We start from the raw sequence: 14375 nt of genomic DNA on the forward strand, positions 1-14375 counted from the left end.
ATCATGATTTCCCAGAATTTTAGATTTTCTTCTAATTTAAAGAAATCTGCGGAATTTGTGCAAAATTTATCTTGAGTTGGAAGATATTTGCAGTTTCTGCAGAAATATCACAGAAATCTAGAATTTCTGCAAAAATTTGAGTTTTCCTCTCACTTTTGAACAGAATTGTTCTGCAGCTCAGGCATCTGTTCTGCAACGTACGTCGCAAATTTAGTAGTATTCTGCTTTGGGGGAGAGGCACATAGTAATCCTATGTCTTTATACAAAAAAGGTAGGGAGTTGGGTAAGAAAAGGATTGTGAGTTAGAAAGAACTTTGTACGGGTAGTCCAAAGATGGGACATTCAAATTATGAATTGTTTTTCAAGTTCTCCAAGGATGAATTTGTACGATTTTTCTTCATTTTACCGCCCTATTTACAAATGGCTAATTTTTCAAAGCAGCAGAAATTCTGAAAATCACATTAACTAGAAGCCTTTTCTTCTATTAAAATAAAAGGGTGCATCATTTTCAAAACAGAATAAATATGTGTGACCACACGTGGGACAATGAAACCAATTATCAATGATCTGTATCCCCAAGGATAACTTCTTGCCATCCCATCGTATCAACCAAACAAGAAACTAAGCAACAACACCGGATAATTCATAAAGGTGACAACATCTCTCAAACAATGCAGGACCATTTAAAAGATGGAACAACAATCGCTCCTAAAATCACGTTTCACTTTTGGCACAATTTCGAGGATAATATTTTCGCTTGATCCGTAACAGAGAGAAATATTGGTGGAATTTATTCTTTAAGAACAGAATGATCAATTATAAAATCTTTGGAACACACTTATTTATTCTCTGCAGTCTCTTTTATCAGATAGTCGACAAGTGGTCCAACAAAATTAAAAAAAAATAAATAAATAAAGAAAAAAAAAAGAAAAAAAAAAGCGCAAAAGGAAATATTTTTTAGTACAATTGAAGACTTTAAAAAGAGATGCTAATACATTTAAAAGAAAAAAAAAAAAAAAAAAACAGAAAAATATGGGGTGAGAAGAACCTAAATGCTTTTTATCCTTCCGATTAATATACGAATTACATGCGTAAAAACAACTACTGTCAATTGAGGGGAACGGTATGTTCTTATGACAGTTAACTTAAGTTTTAAAATTTGATAATGTAAAATAAAATTTGAATAAAGAAAGAATTTTCTGACATAAACCTTGCCTACTGAAATCACTGCACAATGCTAATCAATCTTTACACAGATTTGAATTCATTAAATAAATTCAAGAGGTATTTTGGTTATTTGGACATTGCAAATGATCATTATATTAGATTAAAATCGCAGGAAATTGCGCGTATGATTTGAAGTAATTGTTCACAAATAATTTGACCTTCATTAAATAACAATATAATAAATAACATTATAACAAATCATTAAATTCACTAAACAACTAACAAACATTTTATAGTCAATAACAACACAATAAATAAAATACTATTAATATTTAAAAACAAATATACCGATAAAAGATTAATATTGAAAACTGACAAACAGATACCATTTAGGAAATTTTAACCGTTAAGGGGAATAATGAATGTTCTGAGAGTATTCCCGAGTTAAAGATCAAATTTTGAAAAAGTTGATTTCAAAATGGCTTCTTTCTAAAAAAAAAGGAAAAGAAAAAATATATATAATCATAGTATGGCAGTTTTAGTGACTAAGGAATTGAAATAGAACAGGTTCATATCACTAAGTTAACAATGCTCTCTGTACACAATGCTGCTAAGTGATATTATAAACAGTGAGCTTATTAGTATACATTTGAACAAAATGAATAGATAACAGGGTTTGGTTAAAAAATTTTTAGGGATTAAAATTATTTTTCCAGCATGTAAATGGCAACTATTGCCTCAAGATTAAAAAATGAGTGCTCTGTACACAGTACAGGAGAAGGTTATTCATTATTTAACAACTGTTTAATAAATATAGCTTTTAGAAACCATTCAAATATAAAAATGATGTCACCAACATTTGTACATACCACTCAAAAAATCTACAAACTTTCTCTTTTTACTTTGAGACAATGACTCCCCCCTCCTCTTCTTTTTTTTTAGTTCTGTTTGTATTTTTAGTCGTCAAGGTCTCTGCCATTGGGGGGGAAAAAAACTCAACTTTTTTGATAAATGTTGTACAATAAGGATATTAAGAATCACTGTGGATTTTTTTTTCATAATTATTAAACTACCACAGTTTTGACATTTTTTAAAATTTGTGATTTTATAAAACTTAAATACTAAAGTATAATTTTGATAGGATCAACTGATTTTCTTGAATTTAAGAAATTACCCAACTATTATTATTTTTTCAATGATATGCATCAATTCATTGCTTTAAAAACGCAAGGTTTAAATGCAATAGTTTTTAGCTTAGTACAAAATTTGAAGAACAAGAAGCTTGATGTTTTGGGCTCTCTCTCAAAAAAAAATTTTTTTTTGAGAATGTACCAATAGTTCTCTCATTTAAAATATTTTAAAATTATTGCTTGGATTTTGAAGTGTTAAGTTTGACACTGCAAAGAATGTACATGCTGGGGACATCAATTTCACATATTGGACTATTAGTAAGCACTCAAAATAAGTTTATTTGAACAAAATTCATCGAAGACAAAATTACGTCTACATCTCTTCACCCGAGCCAATCGCGAGACAGCAAACTCGATTAACAATTGGCAATATGACTATGCCTCAAAATCTGAAACGATAGCAAACAGTATGCTAATCATAACATTTTAATATATATAAATTTTTAATACTCCTAGCTATGTACTAGATATGTGCACGTGATAAAAACAATCTACAGATGTCTTACCTCCGTGGAAAGACCTAAAATGTTAAGAAACTACGGCTTTGATATTGCAATAACAGAAGTTATTTCGTTTGTACTTTAGTAAACTGCGAGAAAACCATCGGAAATTCAAAAAAGAGTACGACTCTAGAAGTGTTTTTTTTAACAAAAGATCACTCATTGTAGGACGATGATACTGCATGTTTTCAGTCATGATTCTGCTAACCATGGTCGGATTAAAAGGCCGGGCGCTAAGGTGACGGACTAACTACCCTCGAAAAAATCACATGTCCTCATGGACTGACGAACAATCACCTCCTGCCGACCGTCGCCGAACTTCAACGGTCATGCGAGTAGAAAGCTGCAAAATGCCAACATATTGTGATCATGCAAAGAGTGTCTTCCAGGTGAAGAACTATAAAATTGAAATGCTCGGTTAGTTAGAAGCTATCACTCTGTTAGAATAAAATTCTCTGTTAGCTATTATAGTAGCGATGGATTGAAACATATCTTCTCGCCTGCGGCAAATATTCGAGGAAATGTAAAAAAGATGGCCGCGAAGCTAAACCGCCTCAACTCACGGCGAGCGGTGCAGGCCGAGAGATTTTGCAGCGGTCTACTCGGCGACCGATGTCGGTTCCGGCGTCGGCAGGGTTATTGCTTATACCTGGTGCCACGAGACCTCGCGGCCCGGTCGGACCGACCGCACGTCAATCCGGCTCGCTAACCGGCGTCGGTGGCAGAATCTTTTGTCGCTCACAGGGCTAATTAAGGTTACTGACTAAAAATGTCGTTAAAACTGTACACTGCACCGCCACACGCTAGGTGTTGGCGTGCGTCTTGCTGTGTGCATTCAGGTTGCCCCTGTTGGCGAAGCCTTTCCCGCAGGACTCGCACTTGAAAGGCTTCTCGCCCGTGTGGACACTCATGTGCCGCTTGACGGTGGATTTCTGGGAGAAGCGCTTGCCACACACCTCGCAGGCGAAGGGCTTCTCGCCAGTGTGCGTCCGCATGTGGATTTTGATCCGCTCCTTGTCGGCGAAGCGCTTGCCGCACACGTCGCACGGGAAGGGGCGCTCCCCCGTGTGGGACCGCATGTGGCGAGTCAGGGAGGTCTTTTGCGAGAAGTGGTGGCCGCACAGGTTGCACGTGAACGGCTTCTCCCCCGAGTGGCTACGCAAGTGCAGCTGGTACACGTTCTTGGAAGCCAGGTGCTTGCCGCACAGGGTGCACCGGAAGGGCTTCGCCGGGTCTCCCGAGAGGACCGGCTGGGGCGGGGGCGGCGCCGGTGCCGTCGCCGCCCTGGCGACCCGGGGTTGCGTCGTCGGATGGAGACCGCAAGGGCTGCCGTTCTTGCACATCGGGCAATCGTCCGCCTTGTCGGAGTCCTCCGCTTCCCGTGCCGAGTGGTCGGCGACGGAGGAGGTGGACACCGCGAAGGCGATGGTGGAGGCTTGTGAAGGCACTGCTGGATTACTCGCCAGCTCCGGGGCGGCGGTGGTGGCGACCACCACCGGCAGCTGCACGGCGGCGGCATTCGGGAGGCGTATGGAGGCGATGCCGGGGAGGGCCGTCCCGGCGCTCAACACGATGGAAGGGCCGAATTCCGAGGCACTGGCTTGGGCTCGGGTGACCCCGGGCTCCTGCTTGATGGTGACGACGGGGATCTGGGCACCGCTAGCACCGATGAGGTTGGAGGCGAGGGTGGCGCCGAACTCCCGCTTCACGAGGCCCGACACCACGGTGAAGGGCGGCAGGGGTCCCGAGCCGGGCTCCTGCTTCACCCCGGAGAGCCCCACCGTCTTCAGAAGGCCGCTGTACAGGTGGTTGGTGCCGCCGGTGGAGGACGTGACGCAGTTCGTACTCACGGCGATGTCCCCCGGTTTGATTCCGGCAGTCCTCAGGGTGGCGGGCAGGATGTTGGGAAGCAGGATTGGAGACAGGGGCGGGGAGGATAACACGGGGGAAATGGAGGCGGTGGAAGTGCTCTCTCCCAGGCTAATATTTGGCAGAGAAGATTGGATTGTAAGAGGAAGAGCAGAAGACAGACTCGATTGTAAGGAAGCGAGGGCACTAGCAGAAAGGTTTGAAAACAGCGAAGGGAGGACAGTGGAGTTCAAGTGGGGTAAACCGGCATCTTTGTCCCCGAGCGGAGACGGAGATTTGCTGCTCCTGCTGATGACCGAATGCTCGGGTATGCCGATGGTCACCGTGATGGACTTGTCTTTAGAACTATCCAAAGTGTCCATTAGGTTTGAATTCTGCAAAATATTAGCTGCAGTGACTGAAATGTCTGTTTCTCTCATTTCCTTCTTCATATTCCCAGAACTGGATTCCGCAGGTGATGAGGAAATGAGTATTTCCTGGTGCTCCATGGAGTCTCCTTTCGAAGACATGACCGAAGTGATGACTCCTCTGGGAATATGCTGTAATGTCGACCGCAGCTTAGAGGGCGGGGACTGCGCCCGTAAAAGTTGCTGGATGACGCTCGCCGTCACTGCCGATGGACTGACGTTCGGCATCGAATCCTGTCGACCGTGAGATAAAGCTAATTTTTTATTCGTTTTTATCGTAACTATGTCTCCATTGTTACTTTGAGCTGCACCGACACCTGCCGCGTTATTCGAAGGAGTGCCTTCCGGGCTGGTGATGACCGAAGACTCATTTTTAATGACTTGAGACTGGAGTAAATTCTTTTCAATAATAGTTGACCTCATAATATTATGAGCTTTTAAAATTTTTCTAGTCTCTGCGTCGTCATCCAGTGCATTCTGTACATTAGAATAAATAATATCTGAGCTCTGATTCGTTTCTATACAATCTGGAATAATAACTTCGGAATTCAACGCAGCCCCCTCCATTTCGTGATTGACGTTCCGGGCGCTCCGAGAATGTTCGGTCCTCAGCCTCTGCTCGATGGCCTTGATTTCGGCCACGGAAAACTTTGGTGAGGAGTCGATGTTCGAGGTCGACATGATGACATTTGTCTCGATGGCCGACACGGACGCGGGCTGAGATCTCTGACTGACTACATCGACGTAATTGTCCGAGTGCTGGATGCCGTCGGCGACGCTGAAGTGAGGGGACAGCATCGCGATGGACTCGTCACTCGAATGCAGGGTGTAAGGCGTGCCGACACCCGAGCGAAGATGTTCGTTGATCTCGGCCACTTTCTGCATCTCTTCGATGGCCATCGGAGACAGATGTTGGGATACCTGAGATGGAGAAGTAGAAATGTGCATGATTTCTCTGAGAGGAACATTAATGAAGTTTGGAATAGAACTCGTGGATGTGATGGGCAAGTTCAGGTTGGTTTCCGATTCCAACTGAGAGTCCGTCATTTCAGACAGCGCATGCTTCTGGAGCATGACTGGTCCCAGAGAAGACATCACAGTGTTAGCTTTTATGCATCGACTCTCCACGATGGATGCACAGTGGCTGATAGCGGTGGATGAACAAACTAATGAAGATGAGAGAGGAACATCTACACTTTCCATTACTACATCTGTACAAGTGTTATGCCTGGAAGAGGAAACTTCCATTGGACTAGCTAAGGAGACATTGCTGAGACTGTCGCAGGGACTCGAGGTCAGCCGCTGAATGCTGTTCATGGAGGTCATGGCATCGAAAGAATTGTTGTTGCCCAAAAACTGCGGGATGTCCATGATCATGCTGATGTTTGAAGGCCTGCAAAACACGTCAAATCTTCCCTTTGCCGACGACCGGATGATCGTAGACACAGGCGGAAGGCCAATGCCAGATGATATACTCACACCACCTGGTAGATCCAGAGATGAAGTGCTGCTATTCGAGGAGGGAGACAAGCATACACCGTCTGCCGTCACTCCCTCGGGAAGTGTGCCACCTATGTCCAGCTGCGAAGTGCTTCCCACGGACAACTCCGATGCCTGCGAGTGGTCGAGGTGGTAATCCGTGATGGACGAGACCTGTCCGTCCAGATCTTGCTGTTCCTGAAGCAGGCTTTCGATCTGATCTTGAGTGCTGGACACCGACTGGTGCTCCAAGGAAAGTAAATTATGGTGAAGATCAGATTTGTCTAGTTCTTCATCGGCCTCCTTCTTGTGTCCCAGAGCGGAAGAGGCAGCATTCATCAGGTCCGACTCCTGCAGGAAGTTCTGCGCCGTGATGTTGTCGACGACGCTGAGGTGGTCCTCGCTGTTCTCCGACTCCTGAGAGGCGGACATGGATTCCTGAGTAACGATTGCGTGCACCGAGAGTGTGGTTTGCAGAGATCCGTCCTCCATCATTCTGTCCTCCAGCGATTCGGAGGTCGAGTCTGCATCGTGCACGATACCAGAGTGCATGAAGGGGGTGGAGGGCGAGTTGTCGTGGGAGACTATTTCGGCGGAACATATTGCACTGGTTAGTTGGGCAGCATTTGCAGGAGAGGTGGAGCCGCTGTTGCACAGAGAAGATAAGTTGCATGATTCGTGGAGGCCGAGGGTTTCTCCGCTGTTCCAAGAGGTAGCCATGTTATCAGAAGCGCTGGAGCCCACTACAGGTACAGACACCATAGTGGGCTCCTGTTCCCCACTTGAAGGTGTTTCAGTAGGGGTAGAGCAATCACTCATCTTGCCTCCTCATCCAAAAGATCTTTGGTTCGAACAGACAGATCATTTTCTGAAGCTACAAAAATTTAAAAAATAAAACCAAAGTAATGTCAACTGTAGGATTAATTCATTGAAATAAATAAATAAAAATAAAATACAAATCTTTGGTTAAAAGAGAAAATACAGTTACACACTCCACTAAATGTGACTTTTTGACGACTTTTAAAATGGCATTCTGCAATTGTTTGAAGTTTACTTGTTTTTTTTTGGGGGGCCCCTACCCTCATACTAATTTGAAAAAAATAAATAAAAGATTGAATAAGTAACATGTTTTACACCTACTTTTAATTGTTTAGTAATTTCTCTCCCCCCTCTCATACAGTTCTACAAATGAAATAAGAGAAATTTTTGATGAAATAAGATAGACCCATTTTATTAAAAGGTTTATTAATAATTTAATTACAGTTATTACCAGTGTGATCCTAGTTAGATTCTAATAAAGTCATTTCAACTCTATTCTTGTTTATCCTAATTGACACTGAATTTCACTCCGTTTTTTAAATTCACTAATCATATGAGCGGCTCAGAAGCCAATGCGGTTAAGTCCATTTTTTGATATTTTCTGATTTTTGGAAATTTTGATGAAATAAATAATAATCTTCTTAGTTATTAAAGAATTTACTCGTTGGTTACTTTTTTCTAGGTCAGACAGCCCGTTTTTTAATAGCTTCTGAATATATTGTATAATAATTTCAGAAGCCATTGTAAATAAGTCCACCTTTTCTCAATATTTTTTTACATAAACTTTGAAATAAAAATTAAATTCTTCTTCTTCTTCTTTCAATATTTGTTAGCAACACTGAAAAACAAGAAATTCTTAGTAAGTGTAACCATTACCTTCTAATTACAATTGTTTGAGTTTTATGCATGTGCGTCAGAACACAAAAATATTACGTTGAAGTGTTTGCGAAAATTTTCTTTAATAACTGTAAAAACTCTGACTTTTTAAAATAAAAAATATTTATTGTAAGGGTATGAAAACTAAAAATGTCAATGGAAATAGAACATAGCGAAAGTGATAAGATATTTCATTCTAATTCAAGGAGAGTTAATTGTATGGATTCTAAAACATCGTCAGATAACGAAGATATAGAAAATAATCAAAGCAACGGAAATTTTGGTAGAAAAGGCAGCAGGAATCCTGGGAAATGGTCAAGAAATGTTGAGAAACAAAACAGGATACAAGTTAAACATTATCAAAATTTTGATGAGGATGATACTTTTCATGTAATTAATATTTTAAAAAAAGGTAGGCCACTAAATTTAAAAAATATAACTCAACCTATATTATATCATAATGGCAGCACAATTTCAAGAGAAACAAAAAAAGACATCATATGTTTATTAAAGTATATACCTCCAATTAAACACGACTTTTACAGAACATTAAGGACAACACGTGGAGATCAAGGTTTACATTTAAATAACTCGGAAGAAGATGATGTTTTGCTATGATGAATAAGCATAAAACTTATGACAATAAATGTTATTTTATTATTTTAACATAAATTTCTTATTTTTTTCAGTTGCCAAAAGGTATAAGTCCTGAAATTTTTAAGATGCTGTCATTATTTCAATAAATACTTACGTTTTTATTAATACATCTTGATATATCTTGCTTTTTTGCAGAGTTTATACCTTGAAAAAAGACTTTATACACTTTCGTAATTAAATTAATAAACTAAGAATTTTAAAAACTAATGCATCAAAAAACATTAATTTTCTTAATTTTTGTGTTTTGGACTTAACCGTATTGGCTTCTGAGCGGCTCATATAGTGATCAATTTTTGTTTGAGTTATTACTATTTGTAAATCTTCACAAGGCATTCTTTATTCTATTCCAAGTCTGTTCACATAATTTGTGTAACAATGTTAAATGCAGAAAAAAAGCTTCTATATAGGCAGAACTTTTTTTGAGCATTAATTTCATTTGATTCTTTTGTTTTCACTTTAGGATTTTTTGAGTATTGTATCATTTTTATGTGAAAATTAAAAAAATATTTTCCCCTTTAACATTGTAACAAGAATATTTTGAATGGGATGGGATATCCTATAACTATCTAGTATTTGACTGCTTTTTCAATTACCCAATATCCGACTGGCTACTCCTTACAGGGCTCAAATACCGGGCAGGGTATCTGGCAGCAATGTTTTCCATGGTTTTTCAATCAAAAAATTCCTTTTGTGGTACATTTTTTGTATGAGGTAATAAAACTTTTCCCTCATTAATTTCAGCTTCTCAGACCAAAATTACAACTTTAATTTCCTACTGGACATTAATAACATAGGATTCAACTTAGTTTTACTAAGTTTTTTTTTTTTTGGTATGTATTATTGTACACCTACTGCATTAAAACACAGAAAATTTTACTTTGAAGAAAAAAATAGATACTTTTATGTATATATAAAAGGGGGGTGGGAGTGGAGGAAAAAAAACAATAAGATTTTACACAAAAAAGATTTTGAGAAGAGCTTTTTAGTTAAATTTTGTTCGGTTCAGCATTTAACTTCTCAACATTCGAAAACTCACACTCAAAATGACCACAGAATATCATTTAAACATTTCCGAATTAACCGTTTAACCGCCGAACTATTGACGGATGATCAAATTTGAGTAATTTTTTGAAATTATGTCTATTTATGTCTAGTAAATACAGAAATAAAATAAAATTTCCAGAAAAAATTTTTTTACTATGATTTTCAGTGTGTTCCATTTTTGGAACATTGGCGTTTTGCATGAAGTTTTTTTTTCTTCAGAGAATTTTTTTAAACTAAGAGGTTTTGAATGCGGTTTTTATCTTAGCATACTTTATTGCGGAAAAAATAATATTTTAAATTGCATTTGTGTACATATCAGAATTCAGAAAATCCAATACTGAAATATCTAATGCCCATCATATGAAAGGAAGCATTGCTGGTGAAGTCGTTTGTCGCAATGGAAACATTTCTTAGTCGTATTTTTTTTGCACACCGCGCAACGTCCTTGGGATGCAGATACAATATAATGTCCGTCAGACATTCTTGACCGTTTATGTAAATGACAACGAGGCCCTGGAGGACTTTCCACTCGTACTTTTCTTCTTAGGGGGTGAGTTGTTATTTCTCTTCGGAACTCTAAATGCTTCATCTTGACTTCGTGTAAATCACAATGAAGTAACCAACTAGCTACAACTGAAATATTCAGCGCATTACTAAAAAGATTCCACCACCATTTTTTACTCCTCAAATGAGGTCTGTAGCTCCCTAAAAGTTTATCCAAGACGTCCACACCCCCCATTCCTTCATTGTATCTCTTGATAAGATGAGGTTGTGGCACATCTATCTTGCATTTCTGCGCATTTGAGTAACATTTTACAGATGCAAGTGTCTCATGTGTATAACAATTAGATGCTACTGTAACCACTGCATTATCTTTCCAGCTGCACATGTACACTGATCCATCAGATCGATAGTCAAAATTTCTGCGATCTTCTTTAGAAAGGGCTTTTTTGGATTTCCGTGGACAATGGCCAGTTCGGTTTTCACGAATTGTTCCTGTTGCTCGTACACTTTTTTTTGATAGCTGAGAAATTAAGTCATATGATGTAAAAAAGTTATCAAAGTATACTTCATGCTTAGACGTGTCAGTCAAAACTGATAATAGATCATTTACAACTCTGGATCCTAATTGCAGATCAGGGGATCCTTCTTTTTTGCCTGAATAAATCTCCATGGAATATGGGTATCCACTTGAAGAGCACAGCATCCAAATTTTGAAGCCGAATCTTATTGGTTTTCATCTAATAAACATTTTACATGAATGCCGACCGTAGTAGGGAACCATAGATTCATCTATGCTTAATTTTTCATGAAATACACCAAATTGTTGAGGGTTTTTACACAATTCTTCGTAAATAAGGAAAACTTTTCTTAGTTTGTCATTTTGTTTTAATTCATGGTTGTCCATCAAATGAAAGTTGTTTTTTATATTTCGAAAACGATTTTGAGGCATAACTGTTAGTACAATTGGCACAGATGTATCTTCTGCACTGCTCCAATACATATCTTCAGAAGGAACAGAATGGTACCCACTCAATAGCAACAAACCAAAAAATTGTAGGATTTCATCTCTGTCAACATCTATTCTTCCTCAGTGATATTGCCTAGTTCATCAGGGGGTAATTGGCATATATCTACATCTGACAAATCCGAATCTGACAATGTCTCTAAATAAGCCACAGCTTGTTCTACAGTAAGAAATCTTGTAGACATTTTTTAACATTTATGAACAGTTGGTATACGTCAAACAGAATTTTGTTTCGCCCGAAAACAAAGCTAGCGAATTATTGAACTGCATTTAAAATATGAAGAATAAAACTCTCACTAATATTATTTTTTATTATTACGTGACGATGCAGCTGTCCGAGCAGGTGTGGATTCGGAGCCATATAGTCCGTCAAACAGAAGACTGTTATTATTTTCTTTGCTAACGAAACATCATATCCTTTCAAAATATAAACTTACTTGGTTTTGCCAACATCTACATCAGAGTACATTCAAAATGAGAAAAAAAAAAGAAACATATATTACGAAAAATGAAATTTCCCCTTGGAAGTCGAACGATTTACTTCTTGGAAATTTGACTCCCTAAAAACGCCAATGTTCCAAAATTGGAACATGCTATTTTGAAGGGGTACACCTTTCGGAAATATCATTGTACATTTCTTCAAGCATTTTAAAATCATACATTGAAGTATTTTTCACAACTATAATAAATATCATCACATTTTCTGAAAAAACCAATTTTTGGTAAATTTTATAAGAAAAAGTTGCAAAAAGCTAAAAAAACACTCATCTTTGAAAAATCGCAATAAATAATTGAAAACATATAAACAATCAAGCAGGAAATCAAAAAATACTTTGAAATAAGACTAAACTGAGTTAAAAAAAACTTGTTTATTTTAACGTTATTTCTTCGGAAAATTTTCACTTAAATATGATGTTCCATTTTTGGAACATTGGCGGGTAAACGGTTAAGGTTTTAGGAAAACAAACACAACTTTTATCTACCAGCTTTTTAACAAACCTTAGTAAAAATAAAGAAAAAAAAATCCTGCACACTGATGCAAGAATATTGTAGTCTTTTATAAGTAGTTTAAGTAGAACAAAAAAGAAAAGTAAAAAGAATTTTTGAATGAATAAAATAATTTTAGAAACATATTTTATTTCAGCCATGGTGAGCAATATTTATGTCTACTGACATGATAGCTAGTACTTTAGGGTGAATTAAAACATAATGGAAAGAAAAATCTTTGCTTTGAGGAAATTTTTATCATTTTTTGTCGTACTCGATTTTTAGAATTTTTGTAAGTATTCTTTTTTTTTTTTAAATTTAGCTGACTTTTAAAAATTAGAAAAAAATTATGCATAAGTGGAACACTAGGAGACTGAGTAAAAAGCAGGAAGCTCCAACGAAAACAGTACATTCGGCAGGTATGACATTATTTTCTTTGCAAATAATCAAGCCCCCCTTAATTTAAATAAAAGAATGCTTTATAGAAGATGATCTATCTTTTTTCCAGAGATGAAAAATAAACTAAGATAGCAGCAAAATCTAAAAGTTGGTGTTGCTAGCTGCTTCAATTAATAGCTTCCACAATATAAGCATCAATATAGGCTGTGATTAAAATAATCCTTCAGCGTACTCTCAATGTGTAAACACTAAATTTTAATTTTTTTATTGATTTTTTTAACTCAACTTTCTTTACAACAAACGGTTTGATCTAAGTTCAAAAGTTGTTTAGCAAAAAAGCTAAAATTGATGATAAAATTTTAGCAAACTGCTGAAGGTAAGTGAATACATTTATGCATTTTTTAACTGCCTCAATCAATGTGTTCTACCTCTAGCTGAAAAATAATTTAAAATTTAGCCATTTAAAAAAAAAAAACAATAGGTAGTATTTTTCAAAATAAGAAATGTAGATTTGTAATTAGAACTGAAATAACATGAATATTGAAATTGTCAATAAACACATTTATTAGGACGATGTAATGCCTGTTAAGATTATGTATTATAGAACATGATTTAGAATAAGTTTAGGTTTAAATGTCCCAATGCTTACTTCCTCTTTCAAATCATGCATCATTTTTTTTTCTAATTATTTTTTTTTTTAATTTTTGAATTTTGCGAAAAACCCTGCTGCAGCATCAATTCTGCTTCTCAATTAGTGACCCCCCCCCCCAGCCAGGCTGTATAGCAAAAAAAGTTCCATGCCATGGACACAGGTTTAGAATACAAATTCTAATTGTTGTTAAAACCATGTAGAGAGAGAGAGAGAACTTAAACGCTAAAGAATTATAGGACAAAGTAATAGCAAGGGGGAAAAAAGTAAGTGAAAAGAGAAACTGAATAGTATCTAGACAATTTACAACTTTTAGGGTTTTAGAAAGTTTTTGACAAGTCCTTGTCAAAGCTTTCAGTTGATCCCTTGGGTGGGGTTATACTTGACAGTATGAACACAAGGATTACAAGCAACAGCATTATAATTGTTTTCTTTTTTCTCATTTTAATATGTAAGTGAATGTGGGGCAAAGTGAGTAGTTACGATATCAAAGTGAACAAATGGGAAATTTTAGAGACGTACCGAGTACTCGGTAACTACTCGGTATTCGGCATACTCGGCCAATTTGCCGAGTACTCGGTACTTGGCCAAATTTTGATCAGATACTCGGCCAATACCGAGTAGTTGCAAAAAATGGAATATTGTCCAAGACAGATATTAAAATTTATAAAAAAAGTGCAAGCATATTTAATATTCTGCAATCATTTAAGTCAATTTTAAATTTTGAGAACAATGAAGTTTTTAATGCTTTAATGGAATAAATCTTTATTTTAATGTCCTCAAAGTTAATAAAACTTATTTATT

At 37.5% G+C, this 14375-nt stretch overlaps 1 protein-coding gene across 1 annotated transcript; it reads right to left on the reverse strand.

The window, feature by feature from the left end:
• Positions 1 to 3546: 3546 nt before the first annotated feature.
• LOC129222578 (uncharacterized) lies at positions 3547 to 7431 on the reverse strand. The gene has a single exon (XM_054857093.1). It carries the CDS (start codon positions 7429 to 7431, stop codon positions 3661 to 3663), a length of 3771 nt encoding a protein of 1256 aa, XP_054713068.1. The 3' UTR covers positions 3547 to 3660.
• Between the last annotated feature and the right edge of the window lie 6944 nt (positions 7432 to 14375).

This window comes from Uloborus diversus, chromosome 5 (assembly GCF_026930045.1).
Source record: "Uloborus diversus isolate 005 chromosome 5, Udiv.v.3.1, whole genome shotgun sequence".
Classification (NCBI taxonomy): domain Eukaryota; kingdom Metazoa; phylum Arthropoda; class Arachnida; order Araneae; family Uloboridae; genus Uloborus; species Uloborus diversus.

Excerpts from the sequence above, each read along its gene's own strand:
- LOC129222578 (XM_054857093.1), bottom strand. The coding sequence starts at position 7,431 with ATGAGTGATTGCTCTACCCCTACTGAAACACCTTCAAGTGGGGAACAG.